The sequence below is a fragment of the Pholis gunnellus genome (genome assembly GCF_910591455.1).
Source record: "Pholis gunnellus genome assembly, chromosome: 6".
In the NCBI taxonomy this organism is placed as follows: domain Eukaryota; kingdom Metazoa; phylum Chordata; class Actinopteri; order Perciformes; family Pholidae; genus Pholis; species Pholis gunnellus.
Genome location: NC_136532.1, coordinates 3,978,300 through 3,994,531, shown reverse-complemented (window position 1 = coordinate 3,994,531; position 16,232 = coordinate 3,978,300). Strand labels below are relative to the sequence as shown.

General features: G+C 39.6%; 1 protein-coding gene across 1 annotated transcript in view; it reads right to left on the bottom strand.

Moving 5' to 3' along the window:
* Nucleotides 1-6,600: 6,600 nt before the first annotated feature.
* The window catches only part of cacna1ba (calcium channel, voltage-dependent, N type, alpha 1B subunit, a), a gene marked incomplete at both ends in the record, with an annotated part of 136,995 nt that continues 127,363 nt past the window's right edge, over nt 6,601-16,232 (bottom strand). Inside the window, 5 exons of the mRNA XM_079160508.1 lie at nt 6,601-7,152; nt 8,796-9,010; nt 9,606-9,849; nt 14,139-14,258; nt 15,444-15,579. Coding sequence (XP_079016634.1) covers nt 6,601-7,152; nt 8,796-9,010; nt 9,606-9,849; nt 14,139-14,258; nt 15,444-15,579 — 1,267 coding nt within the window. The remainder of the gene's footprint in view (nt 7,153-8,795; nt 9,011-9,605; nt 9,850-14,138; nt 14,259-15,443; nt 15,580-16,232) is intronic.

The window sequence follows — 16,232 nt, the reverse complement described above, 5'->3', positions numbered from 1 at the left end:
ATTTGCCTTCATACGACAGACGCTGTCTGCAGCCTGAGACGCAGGACAGAGCGGCTCTGGAAAGCCACTGGCCTAGAAGTGCATCGCTCATATCTCAAAGACCTCAGAGTTTCTTTTAATGCTTAATTTAGTTTGACACAATTAATAGAATTGTTTCACCGTCTGTCTCTACATTATCATGCTCTTCTGTTGATGATTGTAACAAGTTCCTTACCTATTTCATTGATAAGGTAATAGCTATTAGGTCTGGTATTCAGCCTGGGATCTGTTCATCTACCTGTAGCTCCTCTCAGTCTCCTTCTGTCCTGGACTCTTTCTAGCCTATCAGCCTTCAAGACCTGATGGACTAAATTTAGAAAACAAAGCCATCATCTTGCCCCCTGGATGTTATACCATCCTCTCTATTTCATAAAGTTCTGCCAATTATTGGCCCTGCAGCAACATCTATTGTTAATTCCTCATTGTCTACAGGAACCCCTCCTATTTTAATTAAGCATGCCACTATCCAGCCTATGTTAAAGAAACTTAGATCCGGCTTTGCCCATGAACTACAGGCCCACATCCAAACTGCCTTTCCTTTCAAAAATCTTAGAGAAAGTGGTGTCCAACCAACTCACTGCTGCACTGGAGAGGCACATGTATGACAATAACACTCTACTGAAACCGCTCTCCTGAGGGTTTTAAATGACGTTCTCATGTGTTCTGATGCAGGTGACTGCTCTGTTAGTACTTCTGGACCTCAGTTCTGCATTCGACACTGTACTGTAGACCATAACATCTTGACTAAGAGGCTACGTGATTGGGTGGGCATCTCTGGTATAGCGTTAGACTGGTTTACATCTTACCTCGCTGACAGAAGTTTTAATGTCTCTGTGGGTGATTTTGTGTCTGTCTTGTGGTGTACCGCAGGGCTCGGTTCTGGGGCCTCTGTTATTTTCCCTGTATTTGTTACCTTTGGGACCGATTGTAAAAACTTATAATGTTGCCTATCATTTATATGCAGATAACTCCATCTGTCATTCAGAGTATTGGTCCACTCTCCTCTGCTGCCCATTGCAACCTGCGCAGTCTCGGGGTTATTTTTGATCGATCCATGTCGTTTGACCCCCATGTTAAGCAGCTGTCCAGATCATGTTTCTTCCACCTAAGAAATATCAGTAAACTGAGATCTAGTATCAACAGCTGAACTAGAGATGATTATACACACGCCGTTATCTCTTCACGCATTGACTGGAACACACTTTTCTCATCACTCAGTGTAGCTGCTCTCAACCGTTTGTAGGTCATCTAAAATGCTTGATTACTCACCAGGACAAATGGACGGTCTCACATCACCCCCATACTCCGATCTCTCCACTGGCTCCCTGTAGCATTTAGGATCCACTTTAAAATTCTCACTCTCACTTACAGAGCTCTACACGGTCAGACTCCCACTTATGTGGCTGAATTACTTCACCCTTATTGACCCGCCCGTGCTCTCAGGTCAAACGTGTTAAATGATCTGTCTGTCCCACACACTCTCCTTAAGACCCGTGGTGACCGAGCTTTAGAGGCAGTAGCACAGAGGCTATGGAATGCTCTGCCTGAACCCTTACATTTTGCTGTTTCTCTGAACTCAAGACACACCTGTTTAGACTGGCGTTTGGGTAACAACTCATGTCCTAAGCTTGCTTTTAAACCATGATTTACATTTGCACTTTCTGTTTTTGTGCATTCCTAATGTATATTGTTAAACAAAAGACAATACATCAAATGAGCATAAACATTCAAAAAATAGTTTGAGGAAAATAATCTTACCTCAAGGTCTACTTACTAGCTTCTTTTTCTGGAGCTTTCCAACATGTCTTCAATGGTTGAAAGAAGACTCAGAACAGCAGGTTAAATGAACAACGTGTACCACAGCTGCAACACTCAAACCATCCAGCTAATCAGAGGCAGATTGATTTCATTCTTATTTATTTCAAGGAACTTTGCTGCATACAAAATGTTTAATGTAGAAACAACTGCAGAATTCAAAGTCTGGCCAAGAAACATAAAATCAAGCAAACAAACAATTCACTGAATCCCAAGACCCGAATAAAGGAATGTCCCCGCTCTGCTGCACAGGGTGGAACTGTCTACAATGTTCAATACTGTTTGTAACCCCACAGTTTATATCAAATATTAAAAATCAACAACAAATAACACATGGTATCCAAAAGTACTACGTTTTCTACATGCACATACATTGTCAGAACATGCAAACATCTGTATTTTCTTGTAAAAGCCACATCTGCACTGCCTATGGTACGCAGAACTCAAGCAACTGGATTGCTCCTAATGTTCGGTGGCCGATTGGTCCAGACTTGGGCGCAGGTACATTTCCTTTGTCTCGATACAGAGACCGCATAGTTAAAGAAGGTACAAATATTTAGATTGTTTAAATGATAAATACATCTGCAGAAGAATACGTTCCTGTCTTTGAGAGAAAGAATCACTTTGACAGTTTACAAGGTTGATCTATAAAAAGCCTTTTATTGTAACCTAACAGGACCCCCCCCCCCCCCACCCCTCCCACTTTGAGCCGTGGAATCTCCATTTGATATTGTCATGTTATGCATGCAAATATATGCGAAAGTCACTGTGATCCTAAATATCCGATCTGTTTCTTGTTCACACTATGTGCCATTGCACATTTGAAGTGTTTTTTTTTTGTTTGCATGTTTTTCATTTCATTTTCTATAAAACATTTGGTCACAATCATGCTGAAGCCTGAATCTACAGAGACCGGCATGTAAAGCTACAGAATGGATGGAGATATGGGTTTTATCCGGTTGCATAGCCCCACGTCTCTCGTCTTCCTCCACTACCTTCAAGCCAATCGGCTGCTGCTAGCTTCAACTCTGTCCCTCATGTTGCAGAAGACTGCTGTGATGTAAAAGAACAGCAATAGATCAACATATCACAAAAGACCATCTGATGTTGACGCCAGTCATGTGTCTCAAGCAAGTTGAATATAACAAATATTGTTTTGTCATTAAATCCTACAGCAGAGTACAGTTTCAGGCCCCAACAGTCCTCCTGAGCTCTGAGACAGCTGCAGAATTTCCTCCTACAAATTGGAAGCAGAGGCAGGTTTGGGCAGTTGGACCACTTGAAGTAAAAATCCACTCCCCAGTACCGTCAGATCCACTTCTGACCATTGTTAGATATCGATCACATTCCAGGTGTTGTTTTTTGATTTGTGCTGTAATTTATCTTGTCAGGATTTAACGCAGTTTATACAGCTGAGCCCACTTCCCTCCATCTCCAGCATCTCTAAAGGGATAACCTACATTTACCAACAAGCCCCATCAAACAGGCAGGAACTTCTTGTTTTCAATCAAAAGTGTCGGTGGACCTGTTAGCTGTGTCATTACAACATACAGCATGTACTGGAGGTACATTGACTGATATAAAACAGTATCAGCATGTCGTTCAAGAAACCACAAGAAATGTCAGTGCAGAACTGCAGAGGAACATTTCAACTCGTTCACAGTCTGTCCACCGGAGAGCACTGACAAGTTGACTTTCAACTGTAGAATGTCCTTTTCAGTACCACGTCACAATTCTTTAACAACTACATTGAACCAGCTCTTACCTCAGTATCCAGCAGTCTATTGTTCTTTTGCAGATAATATAATAGAAATCAAATGTACTTCATCATTTTGTACTAATTAGAAATAATGAACCAAATTGCCAATTATTGTTAAATTCAATTTCACAGAATATGGACAAAGCTAACAGTGCTACTGTGTTGTGGTTTGTTTTCTGCTACTGTAGCTGGAGCAGTGAGTCACTCTCCCGCTGCCAGACTCCATGATACAGTAGCTGCTGGAAATAGCTTTGAATGATATTAAAACATCTATTTTTTGCCAGTTATCCACGAGTATAAAAAAAACGCCACTCCACGACACATACTATACCGACACATATGGCACAAAGACCATGAAGAGTCAGACTGGACCCCCCCTTTTGCTACTTGGGTGAAATCACAGTGACCACACGCTTTAACTCCTTCAGACCACCGTTGACCAACACACAACCTGCAGTCCAAAGAATACAGGAGTTTGGAAGACTCACGTCGTCACATTGTGACAAAAGCCCAGGTCTGTCTGAACATGCACGATGTGTTACTGGCATTAACGTAACTGGATCCATATATTTATGCAGTTTACATAGTTGTTAAATGCTCGCATAGTGTTTTCATAATGTCGATTCTTGCTCCTCCACCCACACATGATTTTATGGTTTATCAAAAACAAGAAAAAAAGAATGGACTAATGGAGAATAAGGTCCTTTTTTCCATTCCTGTCTTTTAAACCTGCAGAGGTCTCTGCATACTGATAAGATTCTCTGCACAGCATGGTTTCCTGCAGAGCTACATACGGAATGAGCCAAACATCTACTCAAGTGTGGCTGCATTAGAAAACAGTCGACGTTGCACCTTTTCTACAGTATATCTAAAAGGATAGGCACTTCGTCTTTAAAACATCCCCAAAAAAGTCTGTAAGAAACATTAGACCTGAAACGATGGCCAACCCGGAAGCAGTTCACAAAAAAAACACATCTTTGCTTTTTACGTCATATAAAAAATGCACACAATGAAAAGAGAACATCTACAAGGACATTTTAATAGAAATCAAATGAGTACGGTACTTTTTCCTACTGTGCGCTGCTTCTCTCTTGCAAAAAACATGTAACAGGCAAAACAATTAACGCTGCTGCGTGTGTGACAGCACTTCATCGGTCCAACTGACACAAAGGGAATGTCATAAAGAACTAGGCATCATCATGGAATGGTAGAGTCCTAAACTGAAGGACAACACAGCTGTTATGTCTTAGAGGTTTTACAAAATTGTAATACATACTTTCACTGAACTATTGACCCAATTTAGTTCGTCCTGTTTCCTTCACTTTCTGTTGAAACTACCATACTGACTCTCAAACTCTCTTCGAACCATCAGTAACTAACTCCACTTGCAGCTTCAAAAGGCCTGTTATACAGTGTGTTGTGCTTCTTGGCCGTAATAAGAAGGTGAAATTGTAACCAGCTGACGGAGCACAACTCACATTGAGTGTGGCGTTGTCTTTAGCCGTATGAAAAAAGGGCTTTTGCATGTGCCTCCTCCATTATTGTGTATGTGGTGCACAGTCTGAAGCAGTCCAAGTCAAAAAGGCAGTGTTCCCACTGTAGCATGTAGGGAAACAGAACTATAGATAGATAGGAAATATATGTATATATATATAGGTTATAAAGAGTTAAAGCTGCACTAATCATCATTTCTATATGTACAATGGAGAAATGTGTAATTTGACAGGTGTGACAAACCTACTGAGAACCATCATCATCAACTCTGCAGTTGACCTCAGCCTAAGGAGTGTTTTAGCAACGTTCAGCTGAATGTTTTGGTTTGACAACACCAAAATGTCACAGTTTAGATTTAGTAACCTGGTTCCCAGCAGCAGCAGGCAGCTGTTTTCAGTGAGAAAGCGTTGCAAACAGCAGACAGACACAGTCAGAGACTAGCTGGTGAACTTTAGTGGAGCATTTAGCAGCTCCAGAGACAGATTTTGTTGGTGGGGACCAAACCAGAGCTAAAAAGGTGACGACTGGACTTTCTCAGGTGGTCAGAAACACGACTCCAAATGGATGCTAATGTTGCCTGAGTCTGCTGTAATTAGGCAACCTAACATGATAGGGGCATGTACAGTGGTAAAGTAGTAAAGCCCGCCTTTTGCTTGATTTGATTGGCTGCCTGGGCCATTGACTAGCAGTGTGACTCGGCGTCTGGCGCCGAAAAGTTGATAATATTTTAACTTTCATGTGGATATCAGGGTGTGATCTGGGCCTTAAGCTGATCAACTTCATAAGGTGATAATATGTCAATGTTGTATTAACAGGTTGGTGTGCTACCCCTGAATGGCAGATTAATGCAGCTTTAATTTTTTGCAAAATGTTCAAATTAAGCCAAATGGTTAGATGTTAGACGCCCCTGAAGAATGTTTAGACCAAATCACCATGTGCCGTGCAAGAGCCTCATTGTTTGCTTCAACGTGAATAAAGCTTCACTGGTCAGTCATCAGGAGCAAATGACCCTGAAGAGAGACTGCTATGATCTGAATGGTTTCTCTGGAACACAGACACACAGCAGGTCTGGCAGTTCATCTTCTTCATCCAAACATTTCTTGAGATCTTCCCTTTCCCACCATCATCAGGAGATGTTGTCATATTAATGTGTAGTCTTATGTGATATAATGCTGTTTGAGGGTTAATATGGTGGTCTCAACCAAACACTGAAGTCAAAGCAAATTAAGGAAACTACTGTAAGACGTTGGATATTGGCAAAAAGTCTACTGTTCTGTGTCATAATGCTACGTGCCCCTTGATAAAAGTTCAAATATTACCCACTTCAAGCTTTCTCCCTGTTTAGATGTTCTCCCTAACCTTAGCTCTCCAAGTTAGGCTTACAAATACAGCATTAAACACACACTGACGATGTAAACTAAAGCCTTTAAAGAAGATGATAAAACTCATCACAATTCCTCAAAATGCATTAAAAAGGTTGGTTTGAAGCCATGCTAGCACCATTCGTCCTCCTCTGCCTCCTGGTAATACCTGTGTGCCCTGAGACCAGAGCTCGGGCTGGTGCTTCCCCCGAAGCTGAAGTGGTACCCGTTGGGCACCCCAAGGTTTTGCTGCGGAGCAGGAAGCAGGGCTTCCATCATGCGAGGCAGTGCGGTCCGAGATGAGCGCCCGGCACGGGGGCTGGGCGTCAGTGACAACGCATCCTGAAAGACGTCCAGCTGGTCCCGGAGGCTGCCGTAGAGGCTGCCCAGAGCCTCGCCGTGGCCCCGGTCCAGGAAGGGCTCGGAGCTGATACGAGTGACGGGGCAGGGAAAGTATTGGGTGCTGTGCCGGAGGGCGTCGTGCTCCGACAGGCCGCGGCTCAGCCGGCCAGGACTCAGAGAGGCCTGGCTGGACACAAAGGGCACAGGGGATGAATTGGCAGTCTTGTAGGCCACCCCAGGCCGCGGGGTGAGGGGGGTCTGGGGGAGCTGCCGACGTCCTCGGCTTGGCGTGCTAGAAGTGGAACTCGGTGCCACTGGGCTGCCTTTAACCCAACCACTGCCCTAGATGAAAATTGGACAAGCAATTTGAAACGATGAGGAAATGATGTAAGAAAGGAAAGGAAAAGGGAAGGAGACAGGGCCGCCGGAGGTAGGAAAGGAAAGGAAAGATACCAAAATGTAATATGTGATGACATGAAAGATGACAGAGAACAAATAAGACAGAGAAGAGAGAATGAAAGAACAAGCACTAATGGAAAGAGAACGACAGATAGACAAGATGAACGGAGAATGATGAAAAGAGAAAGTGGGAAAAGAAGTGAAAGGCCATGAGAAGCTGCACTAAAGGCAGACAGAGGAGACAGTAGTAAGAGCATGCAGAGGGATCGCAGCACAGAGTACTATCCCTATGAGAGCTCTATCTCTACCATGCTGGTTAATGGAACCCCGAGGCCTCTAGTTTCATAGTAGTACGGACACGGTAGAGATCCGTCTCTCATCTGCTGCCTGTGGTGATCCTGATATTTCACCTGCACTGTTCAGCGTTGACTGTCTGTGACAGACAACTGGCAGACTAATCCCTTCACAGTTATCTGCGGAGAGCATCTGGACACAGTGTTTAACTGATATCATGAGAGAAGGATCATATTATAATGTGCTGTATGTATGTTACTGTATGATGTAGTCATTTCAAACTGATCAGAGGGTATAAATACAATCAGAAGATAAAGAAGTAGACACGTGGAGAATGTTGAACTAACGGTAAAGTTGTGTAAAGTATCAGTACTTTGTATGAAGTACTTTGCTCTTAAGTTCCTGTAGGAATATTATCAGAATATTAAAGAGATGTTGAAATTACGAGCAAAGTGAACTAATTCATCTTTTTTTCCCCCAAAGCTTACGGTCAGTGTTGTTATACTGTTTTGTTAATGTTAACAAATCCCATGAAAAGAACATAAAACCAATAACAGGCCTCATACAGGAGCCACTTGTGCCAACAGATTTGGCACGTACAAGTCATTTAGTTTTTATCAAATGTTACTCACACAAAAGGAAGTAGTGCATTTCTATTTTGAGCGGTGGATACATCAAAATACGCTGCTGCAGTTAGTATTAGTGTTAGTGTGGGATTGAGTCAAAATAATCTACAGTATGTGTGTTCATGTCTGTCTGTAATGGAGCTCTATGGTACGGACAAATAATGATTACGTTTCTTGCAGTGTTGCTGAATAATATGATACATTTCTTTTGTTTTAATGACTTAACTGTTTTTGATTATTCAATGAAAATACATTTAGTTCAGTTGGATAAATACATTACTGAATAATCAATAACACCTTTAACAAACTACACATTTGTAAGATGATTCAGGTGTTTGTCCTCAGAACTGTAGTTTGTCTGGAGGCTCATGGACGTGAGTCTAATTACCACACATACTGTCCTTCTACCAATACACGTCGCCCTACTATGCCGCTATGACACTAGAGCCTCCACCTCAAAGGGTTGATCAGGTTCCACAGGTGTAAATGGAAACTAGTTTTAGAGTTCTTTGATCTAAAAGGAGTTTTCTATCTGATGGAAAACAGTATTCAAAGATAGTAAACACTGTCAGATGAACTCCAAACTCATTACAAACCCTTTGAGAATCCCCTTCACCTGGTTTATTGCCTCGTCTGTCCCTACTCTACATGCCCGTGCCCTCCCACCTGCTTGTTGCTGGTTTCCTGCTCTTCGCTGGGGGAGGCGGCACAGCTGGCGGTGGCAGATTTGGTGTGGCAGTGTTCCCGGCTGCAGTAGGGGTCGCAGGAGTAGTAGCGCTGCTTATCCGCTGAGGAGTGGTGCTTCCTTTCGTGGGAGCGTCCGCGGTCATGGCCTCGATCTCTGGAGTCAGCCAGGTCAGACTTTGGCTCTCCTGGTGCACCTGTAGAGGAGGACCATATGATGTTTCTGTCTTCTAGATAATATTAGAGACCTGGCTGACTTTGGTTTAATATGGCTTTGAGTGCCAGTAATTTTGTCAAGCAGGCATTCTGACGTCTGTCAAAGTAGGAAAAGCACAGGTGTTACTAATAAAATGAGATATCATGGCTACGTTCTGGGTTAGGGTTCAGTGAGCGACAGGTGAGAACCTGAAGCAGCTTAACCTCAGACTCATGGATACAGAGCTTCACATTTACATATCATGCCTAGTTTCAGGTTCATCTTTGTATTTTGGGTTTCTACTAGAACATATTTAAATGCTTTAATGTTACAAAAACGCATTGTATTTAGATATCGTACTTCCTGACTGAATATACCTGTATTCACCCACGCTCTGAAACACTCCGTCTGCCTCTACTGGTTTACCAGAGTGTGCTTGTTGGTAAATATATCAAAATAACATTTTAAAGGTCTTAAGCTGACCAAAAGTGTCGCTTTGCATGGGACATGATGAAGCAGTCCATATCCAACAAATGGGACTTCAGGATACAGTGTGTGTGTGAGTATACTGGGTGTGTGTGTAAGTGCTGACTAACCAGCAGAGTTAGGTGGTTGTCCACCCAGAGGTGTATCCAAAGACCTCTGCCTCCTCTCCTTGTCTTTATCTCTGTCTCTATCTCGGCGATGGTGGCAGCGGTGGTGGTGGTGGTGATGGTGATGGTGGTGGGGCCGGTCCTGGCTGGGTTTCTCCAGGGTGTAGTCCCTCAGGTTGACCTCCTGGGGTCGCTGTGGGGCCACAGTGGAGACTGAGCGCTTCATTGGACTGGCATCAGGAACAGTCTGAGGTAGAGAGACATGAGAAGCTCACTTTTCATCCAGTAATCATCTAGACCCAGCTTCATACAATGACTACAACTGCTCCTTGCACGTTAAGCCCCCTCCTTGTTTTCTCACTGACAGTAAACACAGTTCTCTCGCCCAGCCCCATGCATTTCTACTCCCCATCCATCCACTGACTTTCCCACCTGTCATGACTCTCATTTCCCTGCTCACCTGTTTCCACTTTTCCTTCAACGAGCCCCGCAGTGTATATTCACTCGCTCCCTAACGTGGTCAATGATGTTTATGCCTTTGCTTTCCAGACACCTAAACCTGTTCCTGAAGCGCCCGTCCTGGATTTGTTTCTCATCCTGTTGCCCCAAACCTACAAGTCTGCCTGACATCCAGTTTGAGTACATTTTCCTTCACCTACCTGCTTGCCTTGTGTATGGTGTCTGAGTTTGAGACCTGCTCTACATTTAGGTGAGCTGCTTCCTTGGTGTAGGTGTTGTACTTGCTGACTCACTGTCATAGCTTATGGGACACTTGAGGAAACTGAGCATTGCTAACAAAATAAGATTCCCCTCTGTTTTTCCTACTATGATGAGTTAAAATTAGTGCTGGGCAACGATTACAATTTTTTTCCGCGATTAATCGCATGATTTTTTTTGTTTAATGCGCAAAATTCAATAATGAATTCAAAAGTAGTGTATTGCGCACTTTTATTTTAAAAGTACTGCTATATGAACAAAAGTGAACACTTTAAACAAATCAGGTTGTTTTTAAGAGCAGTATTCTCTTTACACAGTAGCAGTTATAACACAGTTATAATGATTCTGATAATAGATATTCAGCCGGTGTTCACAACATTATCTTCATGTGTATAATCGATGCAATTAGAAATATACTTCTTGAAAACTGCAAACCTATCTACGTCATGTTTGTTATGGTTGTTAAATTCTCAGTAGCGATAACTAAATGATATGCTTATTATACATACTATAAACACACCATATCAGCCCGAATGCCTTCTGTCCTTGCCTGCCAGGCTTGTAAATTAAAACAGGCCTCTGCACATACTGTATTAGCAAAACATTAGGATCAAACGTCTCATATGAGCTGGGTTAAAGGAATCCAGTGTGGGAGCAGAAGGCCAGGCTGACTGACTCACTGAGGTTTCTCATGTCACCACAGCACAAAGACCGATTGTAAAGAGGAGAACGGGTTAGAACAGATGTCATGTCCTGCTCCTGCAAAGGCTGAGCTCAAATTAAGCAAAAGTGAAGCAATCTAGCAAGAGTGACGGACAAACTGCTGTGTATGAGGCTGGAGCCCCTGAGTTCAGACTGCATAGGACAGTTCCCTTCATCACACTCCAGCAAGAGGAAGGCCAGCATTAACTGAACGTGCTGGAGGATTTCCTGCCCTCTTTTCTACAAAGGTAAGAAAAATAAGACAGCAAGTCAACAAGGGAACCTTCTGCCCTCATCCCTTACATCCTTTTATTAATCCCCCAGTTCACATTCTCTCCCCTCTACAGTAACCCAATTACCCTCTGCCCCTACCACTGAATCTTGGACCCAAAGCCATTTGGAGCCACTATTATCTTTTCAGTTGGCAGGAAGAGAAAGCGGATACTGGACAAAACTGGCAGCCTGCCAGGATCTAATCAGATTACCTCAGTGTGCTCCAGTGAGAGTAGGATCAACAACAGATCTTCCAATTGGGCTGTGAAAGGAATGTACCTTGAATGCATGAATCGATCAACATCTCTCAGGAAATGAGGAGTTATTATGTTTTATAGGATTTAGTGAAATATTCATTTAGAGTGTTTCAGCCTTAACCGGATGAATAGTTACATGTAGGAAGCTTCTGTGACGGTGTGCTTTGTTTTGTTCTCAGTAATATAAGCACAGTCAACCTTTTCCTCGAGTCATGTTAAGCTACGTTCAACATCTCTCATGTTAAAGAAAGTTCAAAACACAGCAGTATGTCTGTCTTTCTGTAGTGCAATGTCAAATAATTGACAATCCTGTTCCCAGATGAAACAAGACAAAAAATAGAAAAAATAACATTTGACTACAAAAACTATGATGTATTACAAAATCTGTCAACGAATAACAAAAAAATAAGAATGTGAGTATGGATGAATTTACAAATGAACTATTGACTGATTTAATGCAGTCTTATTTGAATCCACAGCTACATGCAGCAACCTGCATGTAGCTGTGGATTCATTTGATGCTTACTTTTTCCCCACGCTATACTATACTATATATTATATACTATACTATACTAGAATATTCTATACTATACTATACTATAATATTCTATATTATAGTATACTATACTATAATATTCTATACTATACTATACTATACTATTCTATATTATACTATACTATACTATACTATTCTATACTATACTATATTATAATATAATATTCTATATTATTGTATACTATACTATAATATTCTATACTATACTATACTATACTATACTATTCTATATTATACTATACTATAATATTCTATACTATACTATACTATAATATTCTATATTATACTATACTATACTATAATATTCTATACTATACTATACTATACTATAATATACTATACTATACTATAATATTCTATATTATACTATACTATACTATACTATAATATTCTATACTATACTATACTATAATATTCTATATTATACTATGCTATACTATACTACACTATAATATTCTATACTATACTATGCTATGCTATACTATACTATACTATTCTATACTATACTATAATATTCTATATTATACTATACTATAATATTCTATACTATACTATGCTATGCTATACTATACTATACTATAATATTCTATATTATACTATACTATACTATAATATTCTATACTATACTATACTATTCTATATTATACTATACTATACTATAATATTCTATACTATACTATACTATATTATAATATTCTATATTATACTATACTATACTATAATATTCTATATTATACTATACTATACTATAATATTCTATATTATACTATACTATACTATAATATTCTATACTATACTATACTATACTATAATATTCTATATTATACTATGCTATACTATACTATAATATTCTATACTATACTATGCTATGCTATACTATAATATTCTATATTATACTATACTATAATATTCTATACTATACTATGCTATGCTATACTATACTATACTATACTATAATATTCTATATTATACTATACTATACTATACTATAATATTCTATACTATACTATAATATTCTATATTATACTATACTATACTATAATATTCTATACTATACTATAATATTCTATATTATACTATACTATAATATTCTATACTATACTATGCTATGCTATACTATACTATTCTATATTATACTATACTATACTATAATATTCTATACTATACTATAATATTCTATATTATACTATACTATACTATAATATTCTATACTATACTATAATATTCTATATTATACTATACTATAGTATTCTATACTATACTGTACTATAATATTCTATACTATACTATAATATTCTATATTATACTATACTATAATATTCATATTCTATACTATACTATACTATAATATTCTATATTATACTATACTATAGTATTCTATACTATACTATACTATAATATTCTATACTATACTATAATATTCTATGCTATGCTATTATATTCTATACTATAATATATTATAATATTCTATACTATACTATAATATTCTATGCTATACTATACTATACTATAATATTCTATGCTATACTATAATATTCTATACTATACTATACTATAATATTCTATGCTATACTATACTCTAATATTCTATGCTATACTATACTATAATATTCGATGCTATGCTATGCTATACTATACTAGCTGGCTTTACTGAGGACAGTCCATCCGTTGTAATACTCAGAAGGACATGGGCACTGTGTGTGTGTGGGTCAGCAACGTGAGGTTGGTGGCTGTTGAGCCCACATCTTCACAGAGACCTGGTTACATTGTGACATCCCAGATCAAGCAGCACTTGGCAAGCGGACCACATTGGCCATGATTTATATTCCGGAATTTACAAGACTCGTCCTGGCATGGGAAATATATTGTAATATTTATGATTACAGATAAGAAAGATGTAAAATAACAACACAACATCAAAACAAAACATGACTCAAATTTGACCAAAGGAAACTATACTAAAAGGTATATCGTTTATTTTGCATTGGCTGAAACTTAATCAAAAAGAACGTGGTGAAGATGAGGTGTTACCTGCAGCTCAACATTAAGTCGAGGCATAGAAGCTGCTCTGCCCTGGTTCTCCAGACCTGAGACAGGGACCGGGATCGTGCTGCTGGCACTGGTCTCCATCTTCCTCATCTCCACCGATTCCTGGACATACACTCACACACACCCACTCCCATTAGCATCATTAGGTGCGTGGTGGTGGAGGAGACTAATTGTTTCTTTACCTTAAGCAACAGTATTCTTCAGCAGATGTTTAACAGCTTGAACCCTAGGATAACACTTAGATCTGCATTAAGCACATTTGGGCGGACTATTTGATCAGACTCAGACACACAAGGCAATGATTTAGCAATGTTCACCCAAACTCAGCTCACCCTACAAAATCTATACATAACATACATTTTCTAATTAAAGCCAGTATTCAAGTAATAGCCCTCACATGGTTAATTCAGCATAATGTACGTATGTGCACAAATTCTACCAGTCATGTCCTTCATACACAGCTGCTCTCACTTTCTCTATTTACCGATAATGCTGTGAATGAAAACAGCAGATATTTCATATTAAAAGCCTACCCCCGAACGGTATCTATATATATATATATATGTATGTATATATATATATATATATATATATATATATATGTATGTATATATATATATATATATATATATATATATATATATATGTATATATATATATATATATATATATATATATATATATATATATATATATGTATATATATATACGGCTGGAGAGAAGGCGAAGGCAGGGTCCACCCTGGACAGCTTGCCAGGCTATCTCAGGGCCATTCACACGTCGGGACAATTTAGAGTCATCAATGAACCTAAGCTGCATGGTCGGATACGCTCGTCAGATTCAAGGCCCCCAGTAGCGCCAGTGAAACAACGAAGCCCAAGGGTCAAGCTTTGTCTTATTCATGAGCATGGCACTGTAGTTGCGCAAGCCTTGTTCCAAAAATTCAGCGGTACACACAACCAGGCGCTGCAAACTCCACCTCACGCAGCTTCACTACGGCGAGTATAAACTGAGCTTCAGACTTCGCTTGATGAGGCATTTGGCTGAGGCACAGCAGTGTTGTGATCATTCTTAAAGTATACTTTTACTCAGCAGTTACAATAACAGTTATTTAATTACATTTTTAACAAACATTTTGTCACTTCCCATGACTCAGCCAGACAGAATCTGCAGTCTCTAGAGACACATGAAGTAGTTTGTATATACACAGCTGTACGTCTGTACAACAATGAGTTAAATACATGTTGACATTCACAGCAATGTAGGACATGTGGCTGTCTACAGTACCTGAATGACGACAGCGTCCGGTGTGTCCTCTGATGGAGCCCTGGACATGGTTCTCTTAGTCTTAGCTCGGGGCACTTCCTTGGGTTTCTCCATTACCCAGGAAGACGATGGCTTGATGTTGTGGTCATGTGCTGGCCTGTGTGTTGTAGCAGTCACAGCTCAGCATTATAATAATAACACAGTGTACATTCAGGTCAGAGGTTTATATTTTCTTACTTTGACAACTTGATAACATTTCATTATTTCCACTCCCAATGATAAATGAATGTGTACGCAACCCTGTTGTAGAATGACAATTCACTTAATAGCCCTGTACCCACAGTGGTTTGGGTGCAACCTTGATTTACTGTACAATAGCCATTGTTACATTCTATGATTAAATATTATTATTTCTGGTGAATAATGGACATGACCTCAATCATTTTTACATTATCATCTTATTGTATGATATATGGACATGACAACATTTTACGTTAACAAATGATCTTTAAATATATGGACATGGGGGGGGAATGTTATTCTCAGATGCATCGTGATTCTCTCTTAAAAGATTATGTCTTGATGCAGAAATTTTAAACTCAATTCTCAACAACATGATTGCCGGTTACAATTCTGTGACAGTTGTCTAAGGCTGTCCGTTCCTTAGGGCTGCTCATGAACACAACAGAAGTAAAACATGTGCGTCTTGTTTACGTTCTCAAAATACCCAGTATTTAGCCTAAATACTGGGTATTTAGCCTAAATACTGGGTATTTAGCCTAAATACAAGCAGAGTTTTGAGGGCAGCTG